The 27,421-nt window shown below is 41.0% G+C and overlaps 1 protein-coding gene across 1 annotated transcript in view; it reads left to right on the top strand.

The window, feature by feature from the left end:
• Positions 1-27,421, top strand: part of ANO10 (anoctamin 10) — a 213,148-nt gene that overhangs the window by 16,862 nt on the left and 168,865 nt on the right. Inside the window, exons 4-9 of the mRNA XM_060162288.1 lie at positions 401-535; positions 11,800-11,919; positions 14,074-14,643; positions 16,048-16,103; positions 18,481-18,555; positions 21,400-21,582. Of these exons, the coding sequence (XP_060018271.1) occupies positions 401-535; positions 11,800-11,919; positions 14,074-14,643; positions 16,048-16,103; positions 18,481-18,555; positions 21,400-21,582 (1,139 nt within the window). The remainder of the gene's footprint in view (positions 1-400; positions 536-11,799; positions 11,920-14,073; positions 14,644-16,047; positions 16,104-18,480; positions 18,556-21,399; positions 21,583-27,421) is intronic.

Below are 27,421 nucleotides of genomic sequence, written 5' to 3'. Positions count from 1 at the left end.
GAGAGTTTGAAGGAGGAGAATTTGCCATGTAGGCAAACTTCAGTTGCATCCCTAGTTAAAAATACTGTTAGAATTAAAGAATCTATTGCCTTCAGCTCATTGGTATTAAATGAGATCAAGCAAGTGTCTGCCATTTGGATGTTTGTACCATATTATAGAATGATTAGTATAATAATTAAAGAATTATATATTATATGAAGGCATTACAGAATATTTTTATTCTTATAAAATATCTAAGGGGCTTTATGTTCTATTTAATTTGTCAGTTTTATACTTTGCTTACTTATGTTTATTATTCATTGTCTATATCATTATTTCATAATCCCAGGTTATTTGAATATAATTAATTTTATTTTGGCTATTACTGAGAAAATAACTGTTAATCTTTATTTTATTTTAGATGATAATGATGATTTCCTCACCATGGCAGAACGTCAATTCATTATCAAACATGAACTTGAAAGTCTTAGAGCCAGAGATGAAAAAATGATCCCTGGTTACCCCCAGGCAAAGTTGTACCCAGGAAAATCATTATGTAAGTCATTGTATCAACCGGCTTCATGAATATACATTCTAATGCAATTATTTTTGCTTAGTAGACATAAATAACAAATTACAGAGGCTTTTTTCCCTTCTTACTGAAGAGCTTACGCAACTTTACAGTAACTTATTTTTCATAGTCGTATCTTTTGCCTTTAGACCTTAATTGTATTGCATCTTTAGATCAATTTATTTGTTCTTTATGGTTCTCTGCTTCTTATTTACAAGGTCTCACAGCATTCAGTAAGCTTAAAATTCAGTGTGAACATATTTGCATATTACTCAGTTAAAATTAGCAAAGCTTACCTTATACCCAAACCTTGTAGTATAATGAAAATCTGTGGAGGAATAAAAAACAGAGACACGGTCTTTTCCTGAAGCTCTCTTCCCATCTCCTCTCATCCCACTGGGTATGAACACGTACAAACGTAGAAAGGCTTAAGAAGATTCGCAGTGTGACATAATAGCTGAATGCAAATTAGCAGTTTGTAACTTTCTGATTTTGTGTAATTCCATTTGAATTTGCAGACTGAAAGTATTTACTACAATGTGTAATTCCAAATTTGCCTCAAACCCGGATAATGGCAAGGCCCAGAGCATTTTTGCTGCCTAAAATATTCTTTAAACATAGAGGTTTCTGTGTCCCCTAGTCTGGTTTCCTTCCAATAGTCAGTGTAATCCAGGAGGACGGATGTCCAAGAGTCAGCCCATATTCAAAATTTCTCACTTGTCACCAAATATATTTTAGATCTGGTTTGTTGAAACCAAGATCCAATCATACATCACCCATTTGGTTTGGTTATTATATCTCTTAAGTCTTTCTTTTTTTCTATTGTGATGAAATACATATAACATGTTATATATGATTTTTTTAAATAAGTTTATTTATTTATTTTTGGCTGCGTTGGGTCTTCGTTGCTGCACGCAGGCTTTCTCTAGTGGTGAGCGGGGGCTACTCTTCATTGTGGTGGCTTCTCTTGTTGCAGAGCACGGGCTCTAGGCACGTGGGCTTCAGTAGTTGTGGCACACGGGCTCAGTAGTTGTGGCTCATGGGCTCTAGAGTGCAGGCTCAGTAGTTGTGGTGCACAGGCTTAGCTGCTCCGTGGCATGTGGGATCTTCCCGGACCAGGGCTCAAACCCATGTCCCCTGCATTGGCAGGCAGATTCTTAACCACTGCGCCACCAGGGAAGTCCCTATATATGATTTTTAAGTGTACAGTTCAGTGGTATTAAATACATTCATAAAGTTTTACAACCATCATCACCATCCATCTCTATAGCTCTTTCCATCTTGTAAAACTGAAACTCTGTACCCATTAAACAATCACTGTCCCTTCTCGCCTAAGTTTTGATATCAGGAAGTTTTGTGTTTCTCTTTCGAGATTGTTTTGGCTATTTGAGGTTCCATGAAATTCCATATGAATTTTAGGATGGGTTTTTCTATTTTTGCAAAAGACATCATTGGGATTTTGATAAGGATTGCATTGAATCTGTAGATTGCTTTGGATAGTATTGACATCTTAACAAGATTAAGTCCCGAGTATGTGGGATGTGTTTCAATTACTTTATGTTTTCTTTAGTTTCTTTTAGCATTGTTTTATAGTTTTTATTGTACAAGTCTTTTACCTCCATAGTTAATTCCTAAGTATTTTATTCTTTATGATGCTATTAGAAATGGAATTTTTTTCATAATTACCTTTCCAGATAGTTCATTGTTAGTGTATAGAGATGCAACTGATTTTTCTGTGTTGACTTTGTATCCTGCTACTTTGCTGACTTCATTTATTAGCTTTGACAGTATTTCTGTGAAAATTTTAGCGTTTTCTACATATAAGATGATATCATCTGTGAACAGGGATAATTTTACTTCTTCCTTTCCAGTTTGGATGCTTTTTGTTTCTTTTTCTTGCCTAATTGCTCAGGCTAGAACTTCCAATAGTATGTTAAATAGAAGAGATGACAGTGGGCGTCTCTGTCTTATTTCTGATCTTAGAGAAAAAGCTTTCATTCTTCCACCATTCAATATGATGTTTGCTGTGGGCTTTTCATAGATGGATTTTATTATGTTGAGGTAGTTACACTCTATACCTCATTTATTGAGTGGTTTTTTTTTTTATCATGAAAGAGTGTTGGATTTTGTTAGATGCTTTTTCTGCCTCAATTGAAATGATCATGTGGGTTTTCCCCCGCTTCATTCTGTTAATGTAGTATATTACACAGATTGTTTTTAGTATGTTGAACCATCCTTGCATTCTAGAAATAAATTGCACTTGTCATGGTGTATAATTCTTTTAACATGCTGCTGAATTGAGCTTGCTAGCGTTGAGTATTTTTCCATCAGTGTTCATGAGGGATATTGGTCTGTAGTTTTCCCTTCTTGTAGTGTTTTTGTCTGACTTTGTATCAGGGTAATGCTGGCCTCATAGAGTGAGTTAATAGTGTTCCTTCCTCTTAAATTTTTGGGGAAAGTTTGAGAAGAATTGGTATTAGTTTTCCTTTAAATATTGGTAAAATTCACCAGCGAGGGTATCAGGTTCAGGGTTTCTCTTTGTCAGGAGATTTTTAGTTACTGATTCAGTCTCCTTAATACTTATAGGTCTGTTCTATTCACATTTTCTCTCCCTTCCTGTTTTAGTCTTGGTAGGTTTTGTGTTTCTAGGAATTTGTCCATTTCATCTAGGCTATCCAGTTTGTTGGTATACAAGTGTTCATAGTACACGCTTACAATCCTTTTTATTTCTTTAGAATCAGTAGTAATGTCCCCATTTTCATTTCTGATCATAGTAATTTATGTCTTCTATCTTTTTTTCTCAGTTCATCTAGTTAAAGATTTGTCAATTTTTTTTTTTGGCTGTGTTGGGTCTTTGTTGCTGTGTGTGGGCTTTCTCTAGTTGCCGTGAGCGTGGGCTACTCCCCGCTGTGGTGTGCGGGCCTATCATTGTCACGGCCTCTCCTGCTGCAGAGCTCGGGCTCCAGGCACATGGGCTTTAGCAGTTGTGGTGCGCGGGCTCAGCAGCTGTGGCTCGTGGGCTCCAGAGCGCAGGCTCAGTAGTTGTGGCGCACGGACCCAGCTACTCCACAGCATGTGGGACCTTCCCGGGCCAGGGATTGAACCCGTGTCCTCTGCATTGGCAGGTGGATTCTTAACCACTGTGCCACCAAGGAAGCCCCCAGATTTGTCAATTTTGTTGATCTTTTCAAAGAACCAACTTTAGTTTTCTTTAATTTTCTCTATTATCTTTATATTCTCTATTTTGTTTATATCTGCTCCAATCTTTTTTATTTTCTTCCTTCTGCTAGTTTTGGGTTTAGATTGTTCTTCTTTTTCGAGTTCCTTAATAGTAAAGTTAGGTTGTTCTTTGAGGTCTTTCTCGTTTTTAAATATAGGCATGTATAGCTATCGATTCCCCCCTTAACCTTGCTTTCTCTGTGTCCCATAAGTTTTGGTATGCTGTGTTTTGTTTTCATTCATTTCTAAGTATTTTCTAACTTCCCCTGTGGTTTCTTCCTTGACCCACTGGTTGTTTAAGAATGTGTTGTTTAATTTCCACACATTTGTGAATTCCCCAGTTTTCCTTCTGTTACTGATTTCTAAGTTCATCCCGTTGTGGTCAGAGGATACTTTTTATGATTTATATCTTTTTAAACCTGTGAGGCTTAATTTATGACCTAACATACGGTCTGTCTTGGAAAATGTCCCACATACACTCGGGAACTAAGAGTGTGTTGGTTCTTTACTGCCTGACTTATATGAAGACTGCATTTTGTAGTCTCCCCTGTCTCTGAGTTCTACTGTAGACATGTATTATGGATGCTTTTGCTTGCTTTCCTTGTTGACCTGTATGGCTTTTAGGAGGTGTCTGGAAATCTGAGTGCAGGTACTCATCATTCCTGTTTGTCTGCATTTCCAGTTATCTGCATATGTCTTGATATTAATTATTCTGTAGCAGGTTGTTTTTGGACATATGTTCTTTCAATTTGTGGATTAAAGATTACCATGATTTCAGAAACATTTTCTTCAGTTACCTTTGAAGATTTCTTTGGCTGTATTTTCTCTCTTCTTGTCTTTAGGTATGCCAATTATATATATGTGAATCTTACATATTCTCTGAAATATTTTAAAGTTTTTATGTAATTTTCTTAGTCTTCACCATTTTCTGGCTTTATTTGTTCAGTTTTTCCTTTTTCAGTAGCTTTTATTGACTTTGTATCTATAGTAGTTTTATTTTTCTCTTACTTCGCTTTTCTAAGCTCCCACCTTCAGCTCTGGTAGGTCTTCCTCTAGTTTTAATTTCAGAGGTGTGACTTGCTTTAATTTCTTTAATTCCTTGAAGAATTCCATAATTTTTCATTGCTTTATGCTTTAAATTTTTGCTATGTTTCTTCTCTACCTTTTTTTTAAATGGTCTTCCTTTTTTCCCTTGTATTCTTGCATAGTTCTATGCCAGTTTCTTTGTGGTGTTTACTTATTTTTTGATGAGTCCCTATTTTTTTCAGACCAGCTATTTTGGGAGGAATTGTGTGTGTTGGGGAGAGGGGATGTTGGGGGCCTCCATTCGGGAACTGTGGTCAGGAGGTTGGATTTTGCCTGGCAGTGTGCTCTCCTTGAGTCGTCTTAGAGCCTCCGTGGAGCCCTGTTTCTTATCAGGAGTTTTTGCTGGGTTTGGCCTTTAGGTCTGTTTCTTATCAGGAGTTTTTGCTGGGTTTGGCCTTTAGGTCTGTCTTTGGCCAACAAAGACCCACAGCTCCTGAGCTGCTCACCTCCATCCCTGGGTTCCAGCGGGCAGCTCTTTTCCCAAGTCGGCAGACCCACGCTTTCCTTCCTCCAGCCTCGTGTCTCTTGTCTGGCTGTGGTGCCCGGCAGGGAGCAGACACACGTCAGGGGTCTGCCAGGCGTCCCCTTTGCCTTCATTCTGGGCAAGGGGACAGTGGTTTCCTACCCCTCAGTGTCCAGGAGAACCCTGCCCTTTGCCTGCTGGCCCTGGTTTGCAGGGGCATGGGTCCTCTTAGCTTACCCTGGGCTGACTTTTAAGGCCACTTTTCAAAGTTTGTGATTTCAGTTTATAGTTTGTTTTGTTTTCTTTTGTTCTACTTTCATCAAAGGTAGGGTTTCCTTTTATGTTTCTTGTTTACTTTGTTGTTTTGAATTTGGCGTCATGAACAAGAACAGGGTAGGGGTGTCTTTCTGCCACCATTTGTTACCAGGAGTTACACATTCTGTTTTTAGGCCATTGTTTGGTGCCATTCCAAAATTTCAAATCTTTTTTTAATCTCTTAGTGGGAGGGCATGTTTTCAGACACAGCTGTGCCCTGTATCAGTTAAAAGGCTAAGCCAACTAAGGCACTGTCCTAATTGTTAATGTGAGCCTCTCGTTTCTTCTTGTTCATCACTTAATCAGACCATCACGTGGAAATCACTGCTTCCACCTGTTAAAGAGTGAGTGTATGCTTTCATCAGATGCGACTCAGGAGCAGCAGTTTCCCAAATGCTCCCAGTTGCTTCAAAGACATTTTCACTGAAAGAAAACCTTGCCGAAAATATATAAATGGATTTCTCTTGGGTGTGTAGGTAGCCAGTCTGGCGTCCTGAAGCCGTAATAGAAATAACTTTCTTGTGGGCAGGATGAGGCTTTTGTAATCAAGGATCCCTCCTCCCTCCCTTCCTTCTTCCTCTCTTTCTTTTTTGCAGTAAGCATGAAAACAATAAAATCATCTCCGTCGGGATCGTTTGAAATTTTGTATGCCATCTGAGATAAGAATCAAATTAAAGTTGTAGAAGTCTGGATTTTGAAATTCTGCATTATTCTCTTCCTCTGTGTCTTTGAAAGTGTGATCATAATATTTGGTTGAAGAAGGAATGGTATATGCATAAAGTGTGAACTATTTTCAGAGTGCAAATTTTCGAATGAATGAAACTTAATTTAAAATCCTAGATTTTCATGAAGTTAATCCATAGAAATGGAGCTGGCCAGGGCTTTCATGAGAGACACTCTCCTTTATCTTAGGTTTAAGTTAATTTTACACGCAATGATTATAATTTTATTTGTCATAATGTTGTGTTTTGATGGAAAGCTTTCATTAAGCAGAGAGCAGCTTGCGTGGTTGTAAACACGAGCTAGGAGCAGTTGACGGTGCTGTGAGCACTGCATTTCAGGGCTCCCCTCTTCCATCAAACAGCAAACACGTGGAGAACTAGGAATTGGTTATACGTGTGTCTTAGTCATCAGCGGTCATCTTGAGGGGCATCTTCTTTCCAGTTCTCTGTGTGAGCTGTGATCTCTTCATAACCTCAGACTGCCTTTGCCTGTTGATTCCTAATAGTTAATAGTCATGCAAATAACCTAACGAAAGATTTTCTTTAGAAAGAGGAGTTGAGGGAGCAGAGAATTTCTTATGTATTAAATTTATCCTAAGGGATATTATTTAGCTTAGGTAAAAGCTCTGTCTCAAAGTGTCTATCAGATGATTCTGATGTTTTGATTGATGGGATATGGCAATCTCATGGTAGGTCTTTAATATTATATTGTTACTCTTTTAGAACATTACAGTAACTACTTCTGAATATCTTCTATATACAAATGGTTAGATTTTTAGAGTGATCAGATATAATCTGTCTTCTAAAATTATTTATTGACCATATGAGAATAATAGAGTGGATGTCAAGTAAATATCATGTAGCAGCCTTGTGTATAAGACAGTGAAACCATCGATGTATGTGTGTGTGTATGTGTCTAGTGCCGGGTACAGCACCATATATCTATATCTGTGTATCTCCACACACACTGTGTTTTGCCACGTACATACTTGCAGTTTTTATATTAAGCAGGGATGAAAACAATGCAGGAATATGAAAATGTATTTTGAAAACACAGGTATCCCCGTGTAGCAGTTTTTTCCTCTTTAAGACAAGATTGGTCTGTTCACAGCTGAGAGCTAGATGCAGGCGGGCCCTGGGGCGGGGTGCTGGGCACAGCAGCGGCTGCAGGGGCAGAGGGACTCTGTCTTCACTGTGTGGCCTCCACTCCCAGTCGGAGCTGATCACCCCTCTGCTGGATTGGAGGCAGCATGACCCGCCCCTCCCCGCTGCACAGAAACGCCGGAAGGAGTTGTGGGAGGGATTTATGCTTTTACTTTTTTTTTTTTTTTTTTTGTGGTACGCGGGCCTCTCACTGTTGTGGCGTCTCCCGTTGCGGAGCACAGGCTCCGGAAGCGCAGGCTCAGCGGCCATGGCTCACGGACCCAGCCGCTGTGCGGCATGTGGGATCCTCCCGGACCGGGGCACGAACCCGTGTCTCCTGCATCGGCAGGCGGACTCTCAACCACTGCGCCACCAGGGAAGCCCTGTGCTTTTACTTTTACGTCATGTTAAACAGACTGTGTTAGTATTGTTATTGCATTATTTAATTTAGAGGGTCCTACCCACAGCCAGGCTACTCTCCCTTGAATTAGATTTTGGTTAGTTTTGCTAAGTATTAAATGGCTGTAATAGTTATAACCCTAGTCCTTGACAGCAGACCATTCAGCATTCTTAAAGGAAGGAATCTTGGTTTGAGTTGTTCCTTTCTTTAAATAGGCCTGCACAGCATCATATTTTCCTTTGAAGGTAAGGCTCAGTTTAATTACATGCTTCACTGACATGAGAAAGTCGAGGGATTGGAAAAAAAAAAAAAACCCTCTATTTTTAGAAGCTGAAACCAGAACCATGCTTTTGGCAGTGATGGTGAAGAGAAGCCCAGTAGTTTAGGACTTGTGTATTATATTCGTTCTGAGTCCCTCAGTTTGCAGCCTTATTTTTAGAGGTATACAGGTGGCTTTTTATGCTTGTCTGGAAAGTTTTCTATAGCAGAATGGAGTCATTTCTTTAAAAAGAGCTTAGAAATAGTAAAATAATAATTTAGATATTATCAGTCAGTTCAAAGTTCAGAAACTTGATACAGTAGTTGAAAAGGATAGTAATAGAAGAAAGAATAAGGTACAGCTCTGCATCCCTAAATAAGGGCTAAGAATCAGAACCGGTGTGGGTGATTGACTTTCACTCATGTTAGCTGCAAAAAAACCCACTGAAACACTTTAGAATAAGTCACGTACCACAATGTTCATTGCAGCACTATTTACAATAGCCAGGACACGGAAGCAACCTAAGTGTCCATTGACAGATGAATGGATAAAGAAGATGTGGCACATATGTACAATGGAATATTACTCAGCCATAAAAAGAAACGAAACTGAGTTATTTGTAGTGAGGTGGATGGACCTAGAGTCTGTCATACAGAGTGAAGTAAGTCAGAAAGAGAAAAACAAATACTGTATGCTAACACATATATGGAATCTAAAAAAAAAATGGTTTTGATGAACCTAGGGGCAGGACAGGAATAAAGACACAGACACACACAATGGACTTGAGGACACAGGGAGGGGGAAGGGTAAGCTGGGACGAAGTGAGAGAGCGGCGTGGACATATATATACTACCAAGTGTAAAATAGCACAGGGAGATCAGCTCGGTGGTTTGTGACCACCTAGAGGGGTGGGATAGGGAGGGTGGGAGGGAGATGCAAGAGGGAGGGGATATGGGGATATATGTATGCGTATAGCTGATTCACTTTGTTATACAGCAGAAACTAACACAACATTGTAAAGCAATTATACTCCAATAAAGATGTTAAAAAAATATATTAAAAATGGACTTGACAGCACCAGAGGCTGATATAACTTAAACCATACACCTTTTTACCCTAGTTGTTGATATTTTGAGTATATACCTTTTTCAGTTATTGAGAAGGGGGATTTTATCACAACCCTAGCTTTTTTTTTTTTTCTTATTTTTTGCGGTACCCGGGCCTCTCACTGTTGTCGCCTCTCCCATTGCGGAGCACAGGCTCCGGATGTGCAGGCTCAGCGGCCACGGCTCACAGGCCCAGCTGCTCCATGGCATGTGGGATCCTCCCGGACCGGGGCACGAACCCGTGTCCCCTGCATCGGCAGGCGGACTCTCAACCACTGCGCCACCAGGGAAGCCCAACCCTAGCTTTTTAAGACTTTTTTCCTCTGTATAACTTATGCATGAGATATAGTTGTAAGAGGATCCATCTATTAAGAATCCTTTTTCTTTTGAGATCCATACTTTTTCCCGAGTATTTTCAAAATCAATTTTATCTTTTCTAATCTGATAAGGACTACATTCACAAACAGCAGATATCAAAATCAGAAAAAAAACTTCCTGCTTTCAGCAATCGTTTGGTATGATTTTAACACTTGTGCACATATCTGAGAGAGCCGAACACATTTAACGAAAGACAATATCCCCTAGTGATAATATTGATAATTTTTCCTACTGTTAGTATCAGATATCTCCTCTTTATTATCCTTTTTTTCATTTCTAAGAAGTTAGGGTTTCTTTTAAATTACTCTGAAGATTTTATAATAGGGCATCTGTCCTGAGAATACCATCTCTCTTTGTTATATGCAATATTTGTACATCAGATACTTAAATCATGTTTCTCTTCCACGCTGCGGATATTTATTTGCCGTCCTCATTGAAGGGCCTACTGCCTGATATGCTCATCACTTGTCTTTGGGAACAAGGTAGATAGGAGATAAGGAAGGCAGCCCTCAGAAGAGATGAGCTGATTAAAACAGCTGCTAGGAACTTGCGTGGAAAGTGCTCCGTCTCCCGCAATGTGGCACAGGGCATGCATTTGAGTTCTCCATGAACTGAACACATTTCCTCTTAAAGACCTGAAGACCTGTCTACCCAGTGAGTCATTCTGAATAATTATGGATGAGAGAATGCCCAGTTTTCATTTATTATCATTAGGGGACACTGTCTTTGGTTAAGTTTGTTTGTCTCTCTGTAACCAACCTGGGTTCTTGGACCCTTCAATCAATAGAAATTGTGAAGAGGCCAGATGAAATTCAGGGAAGGCTTTATTGGGACTCATGCTGCAGCTCAAGGGAACGAAAACAAGTAACAGGTGCCCTTGCTTGTTCCTGGGGGGTGGGGGTGGGGGGAGGTACAAGGTGGTCCCTTAAATAGGGTGAGGCTGGGGGTGGATTGGTGGGTCAGGCTGGAGGCGTGGCTTAGGTTGTCTGCCCAGCGGCTTGGTGGTGCTGTGTGCAGGGGGCATGTGCAGTACTCTGCTTTTGCTCCCAGCTCCTCAGAAGTGGCAGTTGGTTTGTGGCCTTTTTGAATCTTATTTTTCATAATTTGCCCCAACTGCTCTTGACCTGCATAAGGTAGTTTTTAGTCCCTTATAATTTCTTCGTATTCTGTTGCTGGAGGAGACATTTGTCCAGGTGCAAACACTCCTGTAAAGGGTCCCAGGTCCCAGCTTGTCTCATCTCCCAGGTATGTGCACAAGTGTTAAAATCATACCAAACGATTGCTGAAAGCTGGAAGTCTTTTTAAATTTTGATATTTGCTGTTTGTGAATGTAAGCCTTTGTTAGATTAGAAAAGGTAAAAATGATTTTGAAAGTACTCAGGATCGGTAACAATGAAGGGAACTGAACATTCTCTTACCTTCACTGTAGTGAGAGGACAGACTGGTAAAATTTCAAGGAGAAACACCTTAGGCTGTTTTGTAATATGTGTCCAAGTTTAAGATACATATGCTCTGATCTTGGGGCTAGCAATTCTACTTCTAAGTGTATGTACCAAGGAAATAGTTGACAGGTGGGGAAAGTTATATGTATAAGAATTTTAACATTATTTATAATAGTGAAAGAAGGAAACAAGTATTTTTCAATAGAGGATTAGTTAAATTATAGCACTTCATACAAGGGAATATTATGATGCAGTGAAAAAGGTCATTCATGTTCTATTTATATTGTCATTGAAAAATATTCATCATATACTACTACTACATGAGAAGATTACAGAATGATGTGTAGAGAATGATCCCTTTTGTTTCTAAAATAAATATTTATGGATGTATATTTTGAAGTCTGCTTACACACTAAATTGCTATTTACAGTGGTTATGTTTTTGTGGAAGGGAGAGAATAAACAAGGGCCTCTCTAAATTCTATCCTGTGCCTTTCTGTAAGGTTTAAAATTTTACATCGACTTGTATTGCTTTCATAGCCAAAGGAAATAGTAAAGATATTTACATTCTGAAGAACAGAAGAATACACACCTTGGGAGCAGGCAGGATAGCATTGATCTCTGTGTAGACCTTCTCTCTTCCTGGAGAGTTTGGGTAGCATTTGATGAAGCGTTTCTTGAGCAATCTCAAACCCGTCTCGCCTGTTCCTTCCGCAGTGAGGAGGCTGCTCACATCTGGCATCGTGATTCAGGTGTTTCCACTGCATGACAACGAAGCCCTGAAGAAGCTGGAGGACACCTGGTATACTCGGTTTACCTTAAAGTATCAGCCCATAGGTATGTGTCAGCGCCTGCTCTCTTAGAGAAGAGGAAGATGCAGCAGTGGTGGTATCCCTCTTGGGTAGATACTTAACGCTGTGCTGGGCAGGGCTCACCAGCTGCATGTCGGCAAAATATTGGTGAGGGGGATAGAGGGGTTACATGACCTATTTGTTTCTTTTATTTCTGATACCATTTGAGATGAACTGAATTACAGGCTGTTATTAAATTTCACCAACGATACAGGCAATCCAGAGTGGCCTTCATGACTACGTGTCAGATTTGTTGTAGAACATACTTTATAAGAATCTAGTTTGACCGTGATTATTTTGTGTTTGAAAATTTCTGTTTCTTTAGCGCTAATCAGTGGGCCAAGCTGCGTTCATTCTTAGTGGCAGACTAGCAGGCCTAAACGTCTTTTGAGGTAGTTTATAAGGGTCTTGGTGTGCATTACTGGAACTGTGCATTTTCTCTGAAGACACTTAGAAGAATAACCATTAATTTATTCGGTGTGTGTTGAACATTACTCTGTGTAAACTTCGTCAATATGGATGTTCAAGTTTTTTTGGTTCAGTTACGTCTTTTAAGCAAAAGGATTATATTTAAGATGGTAGTTTTCACCATAAGCATTACTATCAATTTTTCTTTAAAGGACATTGCCTTTTTCACTTTGTTTAAAGGAATTCCTCTCAAATTTTCTTTCTAATTGCCATTTCTGAAAACAATTATTATAATATTGTAGCAGTGAACATAAATCATTTTTAAGGTCAAATTTTGAAATTGCATTTTGAATTTTTTCTTGTACTCTTTGAAAGGAAAAATGTTTGTTTTTGATGGTTCCAGGTGATGTAATAGTCATTTTATGTTACACTTAGGACATTTTTTCACCTTGTTTAGCATTTAGGTGGCAGTAAATTTAAATATTGCCTCTAGGTCTTGTGAGTGGGTGTATCCAGGAGCTACTACTTAGAAAGTGAGGGGGAAAAAGTGAGTTGGTGGTGAAGGCTGAGCATGGGTGTGGTAGTGGTTTACAGGCCTCTGGGAGTGCTGGGACTGAAGATAGTAGCTGGGGCTCAGGAAAATTTTGAACTTCCCCCTGAGATCAAAAGAGAGAGGTGGTCTGATGTGGCGCCCAGGACCATGAGTGGCTTTTTTTGTTTTGTTTTGTTTATCTTTTAACCTGATTCTGATTTGAAGTTACCTCATCATACCCACTGTTTGCACATGCTCCTGAGTTAGTAGAAGAATTAAGGATAGGGGAAAATAGGATCCCTGTAAACCATCCACATAGACTGATCTGACACATTATCTTAAAAAAAAAAGAAAAAAACACAATGTTGTAACTTCATGTAATTAACCAAGAAATACTAACTCTAACTCTTACGCCTCCCTCACCCCCTGCATCCCACCTTGGTCCCAGTGCAAGATGCTTTTGCAGTCTAGGCAGTCACCCATGTAGGTGTGGCCGGCAAAGGACGCGGTGTTCATGACCTCTTTTGGGTTAGCTAGCTGATGTCGCTTGGCCCTTCTTCTGCCCAGTGCATTTATCTGTAGGAAAGTATAGATAAATGTATTCCATGTATTCTAAAAGTTAATGTGTAGAATGTTTCGTGCTTTTGAATAATTTTTCTTCAGTGTATTGAAAAGTTTGCCGTGACATATTGATGAAAGTTTACAGCTTTGAGTAGTGGGGGCAGGTTACTATGGGTGAGGGGTCTTCTTTGAAAATAAGCTCTATAACTCTAGTATTAAAGTGAGAGAAAAGTGGGGAGCATAAAGTAAACCCCCAAATGAAGCTGGTTCATTGGCCACGGCTGAATTTAAACTAGGACCTTGGAGACTGAGGATGAGCCCGAGGTGAGTTTTTCATTGTGAAGAAGGCATCCACCAGATGAGAAGGTGAAGAGAAGCAGCCCCAAAGCAGCCCCAGCAGCTGTGACCTGAGCCCTGAGCTGGGGGAAGTGTCAGGCTTATTGCTGTAGAGACAAGCGAGGTCTTTGTACTTCATGGAGGATGGACTTACCATCACACACCGATTGGGAAATAAGGGTTTGAAATGATCCCCACTTAAGTAAAAAAGTGAATAAGCTTACTTGAAGTGATTTTTTTTTTTTAAAAAATCACGTCTTTGCCAATTGGGACTTAAGGTCCTTTTTTTTCCTTTCGTTGCAGATAGTATTCGTGGCTACTTTGGAGAAACGATTGCTCTCTACTTTGGATTTTTGGAATATTTCACTTTTGCCTTAATCCCTGTGGCAGTCCTTGGGCTACCTTACTACCTGTTTGTGTGGGAAAACTATGACAAGTATGTGGTCTTCGCCTCCTTCAACCTGATCTGGTCCACAGTGATCCTGGAAGTGTGGAAGCGCGGCTGTGCCCGTATGACCTACAGGTGGGGGACCCTGGTCATGAAGAGACAGTTTGAGGAGCCCCGGCCAGGATATCACGGGGTCCTGGGTATCAATGCCGTCACCGGCAGGGAGGAACCACTGTACCCCAGCTACAAGAGGCAGTTGCGCATTTACCTGGTCTCCCTGCCGTTTGTGTGCCTCTGTCTCTATTTCTCTCTGTTTGTCATGATGATTTACTTTGACATGGAGGCCTGGGCCTTGGATCTACACGAAAACAGCAGGTCCGAGTGGACCAGTATCTTGTTGTATGTGCCCAGCATCATCTATGCCATCGTGATTGAGGTCATGAACCGCCTCTATCGATATGCTGCCGAGTTCTTAACTTCATGGGGTAAGACTCAGTGCTTTGAATTTATGTCTCATTTGCCTATAAGAAATATTGCTTCGATCATAGGATTCACGTAACCGCTACCTTGCAAAGAAGATAGATGTTGCTCTGGGCTCATTCTAGAGACATAAGGAAAAGTCATCGGCTCTGGGAGCTCTGATGATCTCTAGGTCATGGTTCTCACAGCTCTCATTTATTGTTAGTTACTATGTTCTAGGTGCCCTGCTAAGCACTTTATCCATAGTTCCTCATTTTCACCTGCTCAGGACACCATGAAATAGAAGTTATTTCACAGTTTTATGGCTAAAGATACTGAGAATTAACAAAGTTTAGACAACAAATGGTAGACCCAGGCTAGTCCAACCTGTGCTCCTAATACTATATCGTGTTTTATGCTAAGGATAAAATCAGTTGAATTATCTCCACAATACTCTGGCTGAAAGAACTATGTCTGGGATCTGAAAACCAGTTGTGTAGTTGTGTGGGGCCTGCCATTGAACTCAGTGAAGGCAGGTGTTCTTGTCTGTCTCTGTAGTAAAAGAGGAACCTGGTTATAGTTTTAAAAAGGTCTTGATGGGCCATTCACTCATTAATTAATTTATTCATTCAAGCAAATAAATAGGCTATATGAAGCCCTAGGAAGAAGTCTAGGCCTTAACTTCATGGACCAGAAAGGTATTTTAAATTCTTTTTGTTAGTCATATAACAACAGCTACCATTTATTTAGTGCTTTCCTTGAGCTGATGCTGGGGTTTGGTAGTATTTGTAGTCCTGACGGTGACCCTGGGAGGAGGGTGGTGGCAGCCCTGTTTTGTAGGCAAGGAGGCTGAGTGTCAGGAGGTTAAGTGACTTGCCCAAGGTCAGATAGTGGCTGAGTTGAGGTTCAAATCCAGGTCAGCCTAACATTGCCTCTCTGTGCAAGGTGATACTTCTGTTCAGAATCTTCCTTTTTTGTCCTTTTGCCCTCCTGTCTTGGGACCTGCACAGTGTCTCCTTTTCTTAGGGTGGAAATTTGAGTTTCCTTTGAAGTTAATCCTTATAAACTTTATTTATTGCCCTACTCTTTAGAGATTGTTCTCATTTTTACTATTATCGTGGATATACAGGGTCTTTTTCTGGCATCTGTGGGATCATTTGCCAACACTTACTACATTTCTTTATTGCAGTAATATTTAAAAAATAATTTCGGACCACGGTGCCATGGCAGTATCTTGAAAAATGTGTCTCAAATTTAGTTTCTTTTTTGTCTGATGTTCTTGGCGGTAAGCAGTAGCCTGGCACGTTTACTGACTGAGGCTCTGTTTTTGAACATCTCTGCCCTCAGCGCAGTCTCACTTTACTTCATGACAATGCTCCCGTTCTGCTTTCTTACCTGAGAGACATTACCTCTCCTTTTTCATATTTTAGAGAATCACAGATTGGAATCTGCCTACCAGAATCACCTAATTCTGAAAGTGTTAGTGGTAAGTAGATCTTTTATATACAAGTCCGTTGTACTTTTGAAACTAACACATAGTACTTAATATTTAGGAGTATAAATATGAAGACTTGATTCTGATTTAAGGTATCAGGTAGTTAATATACTTTGTCCAAGTAGGCAAGGATCAATTAATGTGTGTTTACATGAACGTTCAGCAGTCTTATTACAAATGTGCACATGGTATAAGACTTTAAATGTAGAAATTAGTATTATAGCCAATTCCCAATTATTTAAAAAAACTACTTTATAGACATGTTTCTGTTATTTTCCTTTTGGTGACTTGGGTTTGAATGTTTCATTGTTCAACAATCCTTCCAGTTATCCACCTTCTGTTTAGTGATGGAGCATTAAATTACTATTTTTTTAAAATTTTGTCTAAGAAATTTCCAAAGTCCAAGAGGTTCCCAGCATGTTTTGAAGAGTAGGAGGAAAGGGATGGAGGAAAGGCGCTGTGTAACCTGCTTGCTGTTTGTTTAAAGCGCACACATTATGCCTCTTCCCACCATTATTAGAAATAACAAAGAGGTAGCAGCCTGAAATCATCTTGTTTATCTGGAGATTACCTGAGTCGTCTGTAACGTAGCTGAGAATCAAGAAAGAGTGCATAAGGAGTCCTCTGAACTATCCACTGGAATTGACTTAACCCAGTCCATGTACTTTTCTCCCAGGCCCTCGCTTAGAAAGAGCCTTTGTTCCAGCTGTAGGAGTCATTCTGAGAAGCTTGTTTATCTCGTTTTTCCATCCTTAAAGGATGAAAAACCACCATTAGGAAGGTGATTAGGTTTCTGGAAGTAGGTAAATTTATAGAGGCAAGAGCCCGGAAGGAAATGGAAAACTCTCATAAATAGGTAATGAGAATTCAACAATTTCAGCAATTTGGACATGAGAAAAGGGGCAAGCGGCCATCCGCATCTAAAAAGGCTCCGAAGGCCTCACTCTAGCCGTGTAAAATAATTTATATTCAAAATGTTGGTGCTGAGTCAGCAAGGATGCTTCGTTCCGTGTTCTCTGTGTGAGAAAACAAGCAGGGGAATGTGTAATGCGTTAAAAGCTTCATTCAGAAAGATCCCAATGTGGAGCTTTTGCCCTCAGAGGTAAAACACTCCATTTGTCTTAAAGAATTTAGTTATTTGTTAGACTTGATTATTCTCTGATGGTGCCAGATACAATGTCAGGTGACTGTCTTGTAAAGAGACTCATCCCTTAGAGTCTGTTCATCCTCCACTGTGTGTGCTAGGTCTCTCCCTTCCTTTTCAATCTCGTGCGGAGAGCGTTTCTCAGCCTTCCGAGCTTTTGCTTTTCAACTTCTACTCTAACTCAGCACCCCCATCCCTACGCCTACCTCCCCCTACCCTGTGGCCACATTGTGTTACTGCTCATTCTCTCCAGTGACTCCCCCTTCCCTCACTAATGAAGTGCTCATACTGTGCACAGAGCAGTCTTTTGTCTCGGAAAGTGATGCTGCACAGGAGGAGGTAGCCAGCGTGCGGCTGGGGGACAGGAAGGAAACCCATCAGTCCTGGGGGCGATTGCAGGCTCTTGAGCAGGGGAACTACTTGGAGAAATGGCACCTGTTGTGGTGGGATCTCCACCCCACTCCCTGCACCCCTACCCCTGAACCATGTGTCTGGGCAGGGCAGTCTCAGGCCCATGGTGGCAAAGATGCTGCCCGGGCCAGGCTGGTTGTTCTGGCTGATCTCTCTTGCTAGTGGCCCTCGGCTAGCTAGGTGTCTCTCTAGGGGGCGGGGGGATCTCAGGTCCCTTGGCACAGAGAGACTTCTGGGGCTGGACTGCTTGTTGGGGCAGGGCCCTCCTTTCTGGTGCTGCCTGGCCACCCCACCCGGCATCTCTCCGTGGGGCAGGGGAGTGGCAGGGCGGAAGGGAAGGAGAGCACATCCCCTCACAGCTTATTGTTAGTGGGGGTCCTCGTCAGTCTCCCTGTTAGTGCTGCTGGGCTTGCCTGTTGTCAGGACTCCTATTCTGAGCGGGGTGGGCAGGAATGTGTCTCCCTGCTGCCTGGGTTACTAGGTTGGGGGTGGGAGATGCTGGGCCTTGGACACTCTCTTTTGTAAGAAAGTAGTAGGGATGTAAGATGCGCTGGTGCTGTGTTGTTCCTTCAGCCCTGGGGTCCCAAACCTGATCTTTTCCCTCTTAGCACCTTTCAGAGCTCGCCTTCGGTTGCCTCTCGCGATATTTCGAGTTCATAGATGTGCTTAGCGAGGGGGAGTAGGAGAAACACGTCCAAGCCACCTTCTCTGGACCGGAAGTCCCTCATTACGTTTCTCAAATGCGATTTTTATAGTTGTAATGAAGTACTGTGATGCAGTATTAAATATTGCTATCTTTTTTTGTTTTTGCAGTTCAACTTTTTAAATTGCTTTGCCTCACTCTTCTACATTGCCTTTGTCCTGAGGGATATGAAGCTTTTGCGTCAGGTGAGCGTGAAAAACAGAAAGGTATCCATTTTTTAGGTTTTAGAGGTGGTTTCCTATATTCAGGTAATGTAATTGTCTTCCCATTACTATCTTTATAAATAAAATTATTAAATGTTGTGTACTTCTAAGCCCAATTCTAAATAAACAACCATTAGCAATTGCACCGTGTATTATACTCAACTGGAAAGAAATTTGTTGAAGCTAACCAGCTTACAGAATAAATCATGTAGAGCACAAAATCAAATATAGAGTTCATATCAAAACTTGTAAAAGCAATTTTAACAGCAAAATGGATTCATTAATTGAACTTCTGTGTGTGTCTCAGGTAATGGTATAACCTTAAATAGTTCTTTCACATTTCTTTTTTTTTTTTTAATTTAATTTAATTTTATTATTTTTGGCTGCATTGGGTCTTCATTGCTGCGTGCGGGCTTTCTCTAGTTGTGGTGAGTCGGGGCTACTCTTCGTTGCAGCACGCGGGCTTCTCATCGCGGTGGCCTCTCGTTGCACAGCACAGGCTCTAGGTGTGTGGGCTTCAGTAGTTGTAGCACGTGGGCTCAGTAGTTGCGACAGTTGGACCCTAGAGTGTGTGGGTTTCAGTAGTTGTGGTGCACGGGCTCAGTAGTTGTGTCTCTGGCTCTAGAGCGCAAGCTCAGTAGTTGTGGCGCACGGGCTTAGTTGCTCTGCGGCATGTGGGATCTTCCCAGCCCAGGGATCAAACCTATGCCCCCTGCATTGGCAGGTGGATTCTTTTTTTTGTTTTTTAATAAACTTATTTGTTTTATTTATTTATTTTTAGCTGTGTTGGGTCTTCGTTGCCGCGCACGGGCTTTCTCTAGTTGCGGCGAGCGGGGGCTACTCTTCGTTGCAGTGCATGGGCTTCTCATTGCGGTGGCTTCTCTTGTTGTGGAGCACGGGCTCTAGGCCTGTGGGCTTCAGTAGTTGTGGCACATGGGCTTAGTTGCTCCGTGGCATGTGGGATCTTCCTGGACCAGGGGAGATGGGGTCAAATGGGATCCATGTCTCCTGCATTGGTAGGCGGATTCTTAACCACTGTGCCACCAGGGAACTCCCACACATTTCATTTTTAAATTAATAAGTTGTTAAACTTTAGAGACCAGCAGATCCTATGCACTGCTGTATTGTTTCTGAAATGTTTAAGAAAGATGACATATTTTGCTGTGTTACCATTTCTGGATCACATGATAATAGTGAATAATAAATTAAATTATTGCCTTCTAATTTCTCTTTTTTGTACTTGAGCCAACTACCAGTAAGGACTCTTCCTTCCTGGTTTTAATATACTGTGATTGTTAGTGAGCAGAATCTCAAAGCCTAGGCTTCTTAATCTTTATATGAGAGCTTGGGATCATTTTTCAAGGAATTTAAAAATTTGTATAACAGAGAAAGTTAAAAGATTTTGTAGTTACGGTTCTAAGAGCTTGCATAAAAGTAAAATTAAATATTGTGTTCTTAGTATTTAAAAAATTATTTTTGAAAATACTACATTTGAAATCGATAGGTTAGATGTACATACCTTTTCCATTCCCACCATTATTGTATTAGTGGGGTATGACTCCTCATTTCTTATACTTTAGAGAGCCTCCTTTATTTAACAGGGGACAGGGGGTTGGGGGAAGTCTCTTTAAAACATAGAATTTTTTTTTTTTTTTTAAAAACATAGAATTTTAATATCAGCTAAGGTGGTTTGTGATGAAAACACTGATACCTATCTGGGGAAAGTGGAAATTGACACAGTACCTCTGGAAACTACTTGGGCAACTTTGCCAAGAACGTTAATCCATCCCTAGTAAATCATCAGAGGTGGGGCGAAGATTCATGTACGTAGGTAAGGGGCAGCATTTATAATAGTCAGGGTTGGGAATAATACTTACATTCAACAACAGTGCATGAGCTAAGTAAAAAAGAATTACTCATGACATGGGAAAGTGCTCACAGTATAGTAAGTGAGAAAAGAAATCTACAAAGCTGTTTATATAGGATGATTCTACTTTTATTTTTACATATGATTATAAAGAAATATTTAGGGGACTTCCCTGGTGGTGCAGTGGTCAGGAATCCGCCTGCCAATGCAGGGGACACGGGTTCGATCCCCAGTCCGGGAGGATCCCACATGCCGCGGAGCAGCTAAGCCCGTGCACCACAACAACTGAGCCTGCGCTCCAGAGCCCGCGAGCCACAATTACTGAAGCCCGCGCGCCTAGAGCCCGTGCTCCGCAGCAAGAGAAGCCACTGCAGCCAGAAGCCCGTGCACTGCAATGAAGAGTAGCCCCCCACTCGCCTGAACTAGAGAGAGCCTGCGCACAGCAACAAAGACCCAGTGCAGCCCAAAAATAAATTAATTAATTAAAAAGTATATTTAGAATGTTAGTAGTGGTTCTGACATGGTTGTGGAATTAAGGGTGACTGTTTTTCTATCTTTTAAGTTTTTCTACAATGAGGGAGGATATATTAATTTTATAATAATAAGTTGTGGCTAAACTTTATTCAAAGTTGGTGACATCATTTAGACTCACATGTTGCAGCCAGGATGAGATAATAAAAAACACAATTTCAAGTTAATTTGTTCTCCTACCGACTCATAACCAGTTTTTTATTATAATCTTATTTGTATTATAATCTTTTTGTATTTAGTCTGTCTTTCCTGTGAAAGAAAACAATAAATTAGAAACATCATTCTAACACCTAGCTTTTCCAATACTAGTTTTTATAACATAATAGTATATTATTTGTTGAAGATTCTTTTTTTTACTGCATAATTATACACATGCTTTGGTTTTGTTAAGCCACGTCGCCAAGTATCATTTATGTGCTTCTCTTTAGAGCTTGGCTACTCTCCTGATTACCTCCCAGATCTTTAACCAAATTGTAGAATCTCTTCTTCCTTACTGGCTCCAAAAGAAGCAGCATGTGAAGGTAAAGAAGAAGGTGCAGGCTTTAAAGGCAGACATCGATGCTACATTATATGAACAGGTGGTTCTGGAAAAGGAAATGGGAACTTACTTGGTAAGTTTGAATATTGCTGAGTTAAACATTGATTGAAAGTGAATAACAGTCATGTCCAGACTGTATACAACAAATAAGTAGCCACTCATTTTCTCGGGTGTGACTATTTTGTAAGTGCTTTCCAGCCAGTTTCCTTACCATGAACTACTTTAAAGTTAAAAAGATGGAACTGTGTATCAAAATGCTGCTATCTTGAACCGGAAGTTATGCCTAACATCCAAAGGGTGAGTCCAGTGAATTTCGAGACTGCTCTGCTGAGGGTGGTGGGAATGTTTCATAGATGGCAGAGCAAGGGAGAGGTGAGATGGCTGTGGAGCCATTGTTTGCTCTGGACACTTTAAACTCAAAGAAAAAAATTGAAGCCCATCGTTAAAAATGGAATGCCAATCTGAAGATTAATTTATAATATAGTTTAAATTACTTAGTGCTGTAGTAAATATAAAATAGTTCTTTTAAGACAGAGAATTTCTGAATTATTTTTAGGAACTCCAAGTAGGTCATTGGAGGTTCTTAAACCTAAACATGTATTCAGCAAATGTTTACTGAGCTCTGCCTACATTCAGTATATCTCTTTTGAGGGGGTCAGGTGTTGGGGTCATGTTTGCTTTAGGTCATTGTTTCTTATATCCTGCCCCTTCCTTCTGGGTGTGATATTCTTCTTAGTGAAATAGATCCTTTAGTGAGGGTCCATTATTGTTAAACTTTCCTAGTCTTGGTTTTCATCACAAATGAATGAGTCTCCTGATTACTGAATTTCTTGGCTGACTTTCATAGTTCCTAAGAATTTTAGTTTGTATGTTTATCTTGAGCAGTTTATTCTCTCTCTCTCTCTCTCTCCCTGCTCGCTTCTCTGTCTTATTTTTGCAGTCCCCCCTGCCCCACCCCCTAGTCCAGAACCAGGAGTTTGTAGCCCAGAGCTACAAACCATCTTGTGGTGATGGTGGACATTCTGCAGAGCCAGCAGGTAGCCAAGCTGTAGTTCCAGGGCAGCAGCTGTGGCTTTTTTCAGGCCCCTTCAAGGGTAGGGGCCACTGTTCTCACCCATGGTTTTGCTCAAACAACCTGCTTCCAGGTACACGCTAGAGGAGTGGTGTGCCTTTGGTTCCCCTGCCTGAAGGATTCAGATCCTGGCCACCGTGCCCAGCCTGTGGACGGAAGCCTGGCCAGGCTTCTGATTACTATCTTGCACTTTGTTCCGTTTCTCGCTTGGGCGGCTGATTTTTTTTGTTTTTGAGTGATGATATTCTTTTGATTAAAATAAACATATATGCACTAGCATTTTCTATTATTGCTGTGTTTGGGGGAGAAGATGATTCAGGGTATAAACTTACAGCATATCTTGACCAGCAGCACTGTTTATACATGAAGTATCAGAGAAACACACACGCAGGCAGTTAAGAGTTAAAGAAAACAGCACTTGGGCACAACGTGGAGCCGCCTTGCCTGTGTTGGTCGAGTGCTGGCTTACCGTGGGTTACAAGTCAGTCTAATTCACATAGTGTCAGAAGCCTTTCCTCGCTTGTTCTGGGGAGTAGTATTTTGGGCCATATTTATTTTTTCCCTTCATTTTCTCACAGAAACTAAACCACCATTCTTTCCCCCGAGTTCTTTATTTCATCCCCTCTCTCATTGCCCCAGGCCCACCTGGAGCTCCTGGGTTTCCTGATTCCCCCTTCTCCCCTTCCTGTTTCAAAGCAAGCAAACCTCTCACGTCCTCTGCTATTTTTGTCCTGTCTCTTTCCTGCCCCTGCCAATTTCTTGAAATAATTCTTCTCCATATTGTCATCTCTACATCCGTCTTCTCTACCCGCTCTCAACTCTTCTTTATCTCTGAATCGTTTGGGCAGACAGCATCATCCCCTAAAGTGACCAGAACCAAGCTCGCAGTCTTCTCCAGACCAGTTCCTCCCCCTTTCCTCAGGCTCAGCGAATGGTACACAGTAATACAGACAATATGCCCTTCACAAAGCTGTTTTAATTCATCTAAGAACTGTATGCTGACAAGGTGACAAAATCTTACATCTTACCTTTTTGATATTTCACGATATCCGATAATACGTTTATAAAGGAAGGTAAGGCAGGCACTGCTTTTCTCACGTTAATAATAGGCAGCTTTTCTCACCCTCTGTGTTATTTTCTTTAATTTATTAATTTTATTTATTTATATTTGGCTGTGTTGGGTCTTCATTGCTGTGCACGGGCTTTCTCTAGTTGCGGCGAGCAGGGGCTACTGTTCGTTGTGGTGCGCGGGCTTCTCATTGCGGTGGCTTCTCTTGTTGTGGAGCACGGGCTCTAGGTGTGCGGGCTCAGCAGTTGTGGCTCGTGGGCTCTAGAGCGCAGGCTCAGTAGTTGTGGCGCACAGGCTTTGTCGCTCCATGGCATGTGGGATCTTCCCGGACCAGGGCTCGAACCCGTGTCCCCTGCGTTGGCAGGGAAGTCTGCGCCACCAGGGAAGTCCGAAGCTCTGTGTTATTAATCACCTGGTGACTAAATCAGAAACAAGATTCAAGACTTTGCTTTTCTCTTCAGAGTCTATTATTCAGCATGGGCTCTCTGATATGAAGTTAAGGAAATGGTATATTAATTTCTCTCACAGGCCCTGGGTCTGTGTGTGAATGCTGGGGTTAACAGTGAGTGCCTCTCCTTAGTAACTTAACTTGCTTGCGGGGCCCCGCGTTATCTGACTGTTTTTCCCTCCTCATCTCCTACAAGTTCCTCCTTTACTCTCTTCGTGGAAATGACATCAGGTATTTTCTATTTCAACTCTCCCCATATATTTGGAAAGGGGGAGATGCTTTGGGGGCACATTTGTTCTAGATCATTGTTTGCTATGCACTCATCCTTCCCTCCGGGTATATTTTTCTCCTCACTGAAGCTAATGAGCTTAAAATTGTATTTTCTGTAATCTCATCCTGAGTGCTATATATGAATCTAAAACAATGTTGCCAAGCTTTGGGGAAAAGCAGTTTGAGACTTAAAAACCTTGATTCTAAAAAGTCATACTTGCTTACTTACTGTAGAAAACTTGGAAAACGTAGAACAGAGTATAAAGAAAAAGACATTCTCCATAATGTCTCCACCAGGGGTGATCCACTGGGGTCTCCCGACCCTGTTTCTCCAGCCACAGGGCCAGGGCTGTATAGCCCCTCTGATCTCACTGTGCGCTGCTGTTCCGTTCCTGGGAACAGTTCATGTGCAACTGCATAGCTGTGTGAGGCTGAATTTTCATGATCAGTATTCCAACTAGAGCAGCATGTTGCCACACAGCAAATGAGCTGACCTCTAGTGAGCTAGACATTGACGAGGTTTGCCAAAAACGTAATTGAGCGCCACTCACCGCACTAGACGTTTTTTGTTTTGGAAAACATAATGATTTTTCAAACAATATTTTATTAATGTTAATATGCTTTTTATTATTGAAATGAATCAAGGAGAAATATTTTTTAAGTTCTGAGTTTTAATTTCTAACACAGTAAATAACACTAGGTATAATAACTCCCATGAACAAAAAGTCTTCGGTGCCCTCAGTGATTTTAAAGAGTTTAGGGCTTTGGAGACCTGAAAGTTTGCAGATCTAGAATAATTCCCACTCGTTTTTGTTTTTCAGAGCATTAACTTCCGTGAAGTGGATTTGTCCCATTTGTTACTCCCTAAGATTCAAGTTCAGCGGTTTTGGAGGTATACCTCCATTGTACCCCATCAGGACGCATTGATGGCAGGTTGACCCTTGTGTGGGGCTGCCTTGTTAGATCAAGTGATTGACTGGGTGACAGTTTGCAAAGGTTCTTTTTCACTTTGTGTTGAATAGGTTATCTGTGGTAGATTCTTTGAGACTATCCTATTCCGTATAAATGGTAGCTCTTTATAAATAGTTTCTAATCGTTTGTTGCTGGCATATAGGAATGTTGTTGGTTTTTGTATTTTTTTATCCAGAAACTGCTGAATTCTCCTATTTTTTTGGATTTTATTAGGTTTTCTATAGACAGTTATTTCTGTAGACAGTTATTTCACCTACAAATGAATAATGGCTAGGGATTTCCCTGGTGGTCCAGTGGTTAAGACTCTGTGCTTCCACTGCACGGATTCAATCCCTGGTCGGAGAACTAAGATCTTGCATGCTACGTGGTGTGGCCAAAAAAGGCTATTTTTTTTTTTTTGCAGTATGCGGGCCTCTCACTGTTGTGGCCTCTCCCGTTGTGGAGCACAGCCTCTGGACGCACAGGCTCAGCGGCCATGGCTCACGGGCCCAGCCACTCTGCGGCATGTGGGATCCTCCCGGACCAGGGCACGAACCCGTGTCCCCTGAAACGGCAGGCGGACTCTCAACCACTGAGCCACCAGGGAAGCCCCCAAAAAGGCTATTTTTAAATTTTTATTTTATTGAAGTATAGTTGATCTATAATGTTGTGTTAATTTCTGCTGTATAGCAAAGTGATTCAGCTATATATATATATTTTTTCATATTCTTTTCCATTATGGTTTATCACAGGGTATTGAATATAGTTCCCTATGCCGCACAGTAGGACCTTCTTTATCCATCCTATATGTAATAGTTTGCGTCTGCTAATCCCAAACTCTCAGTCCTTCCCTTCCCCACCCACCTCACTAATGGCCATTTTGTTTCTTCCTGCAGTCCTTATACTTTTTATTATTTATTTATTTGGCTCACTAATATGTTCAGTACAATTTGGACAGAAGTAGTTATAACAGGAATCTTCATCTTGTTCCTGATTTTTTTTTTCCTAACCGTTGAGTATTATGTTTGTTCCGTGTTTTTGGTAGGTGACTTTTTATCAGTTCAAGAATGTTTTTTTTCTCTTCCTTATTTGGGAAGAGTTTTTATTGTGGATGATGTTGAATTTTATCAAAAATTATTTTTTTTGCTTTTGTTCCGATCATCATGTTATCTCCTTTAATTAATATTTTCATTTATATTTGTAAGTTTCCTAATGGAACACCATGTTTGCATTTAAATGATTAACTTCACTTGTTCAGTATTTTTTTATCTACATTGTTATGTTGAATATGCTAATATTTTGTTTAGGGTTTGTGCCATTTGCTAGTAATTTTCCTTTCTCAGTCACTGGGATAGGGTCCCTGCGTTATTTATCGTGCAAAACTCTGTTGCTAATGCAGAGCCTGGCATTCAGCGGGTGCTCAGTGTAATGCTGCATAAAGAACAGTTTTAGGAAAAGAGCAGCCCAGCCGCTGCTGTCTGTGTGCTGCTTGTTGCCCTCATCCTGTACTTTATCCTCCTCACATACTCATCATGCGGAACTCTGAGACGTGATGTTTCTCCAGGGATGGTGCGAGGGGCCAGTGGGATGGATCCCCTGGAGCCTGAAACTTTGTGTTCGTACATTCTTAGAATCATCTTAGTAAGTTGGTGTTTTCTAACTTGCAGCTATTGGGGTAGATTGTCTTGTTTAATGTGTTTTTTAGTATGTGCTGTTTACTTTGTTAAAATTGCATTTTTTTTTCCTTCTTGCTGTTGGATTACGTCCCTGGTTTGCTGAATTGACTGACCCCAAAGTGCTCAGAAGTGTGAAAGTACTGATAGAATTACCATGTAAATTCTACACTCTGAATCCGCTTGTGAGGTGGGAACACAGAATGGGGGGGAGGGGCTCCCTGGGTGCTGGATGCTAAAAAGGCCAGGAAGACCTTTGCGTGGCTTCTGGAGGCTGCACCTGGTACATCTGAGAGAAACTGTCTACACATCTCTGCAGAGGCTCACCCTTTTATTTCATGAGCTGAAACAACACAATTTTGAAAGCTGAGCATAGGCTATCAGGATTTCTTAAGATCGAATTGGGGTAAAAATGGCTCGATTGCTAAG

Source organism: Lagenorhynchus albirostris, chromosome 10 (assembly GCF_949774975.1).
Source record: "Lagenorhynchus albirostris chromosome 10, mLagAlb1.1, whole genome shotgun sequence".
In the NCBI taxonomy this organism is placed as follows: Eukaryota; Metazoa; Chordata; class Mammalia; order Artiodactyla; family Delphinidae; genus Lagenorhynchus; species Lagenorhynchus albirostris.
Note: the sequence above shows the minus strand (reverse complement) of the source record. Positions and strands in the feature narration are given on the sequence as shown.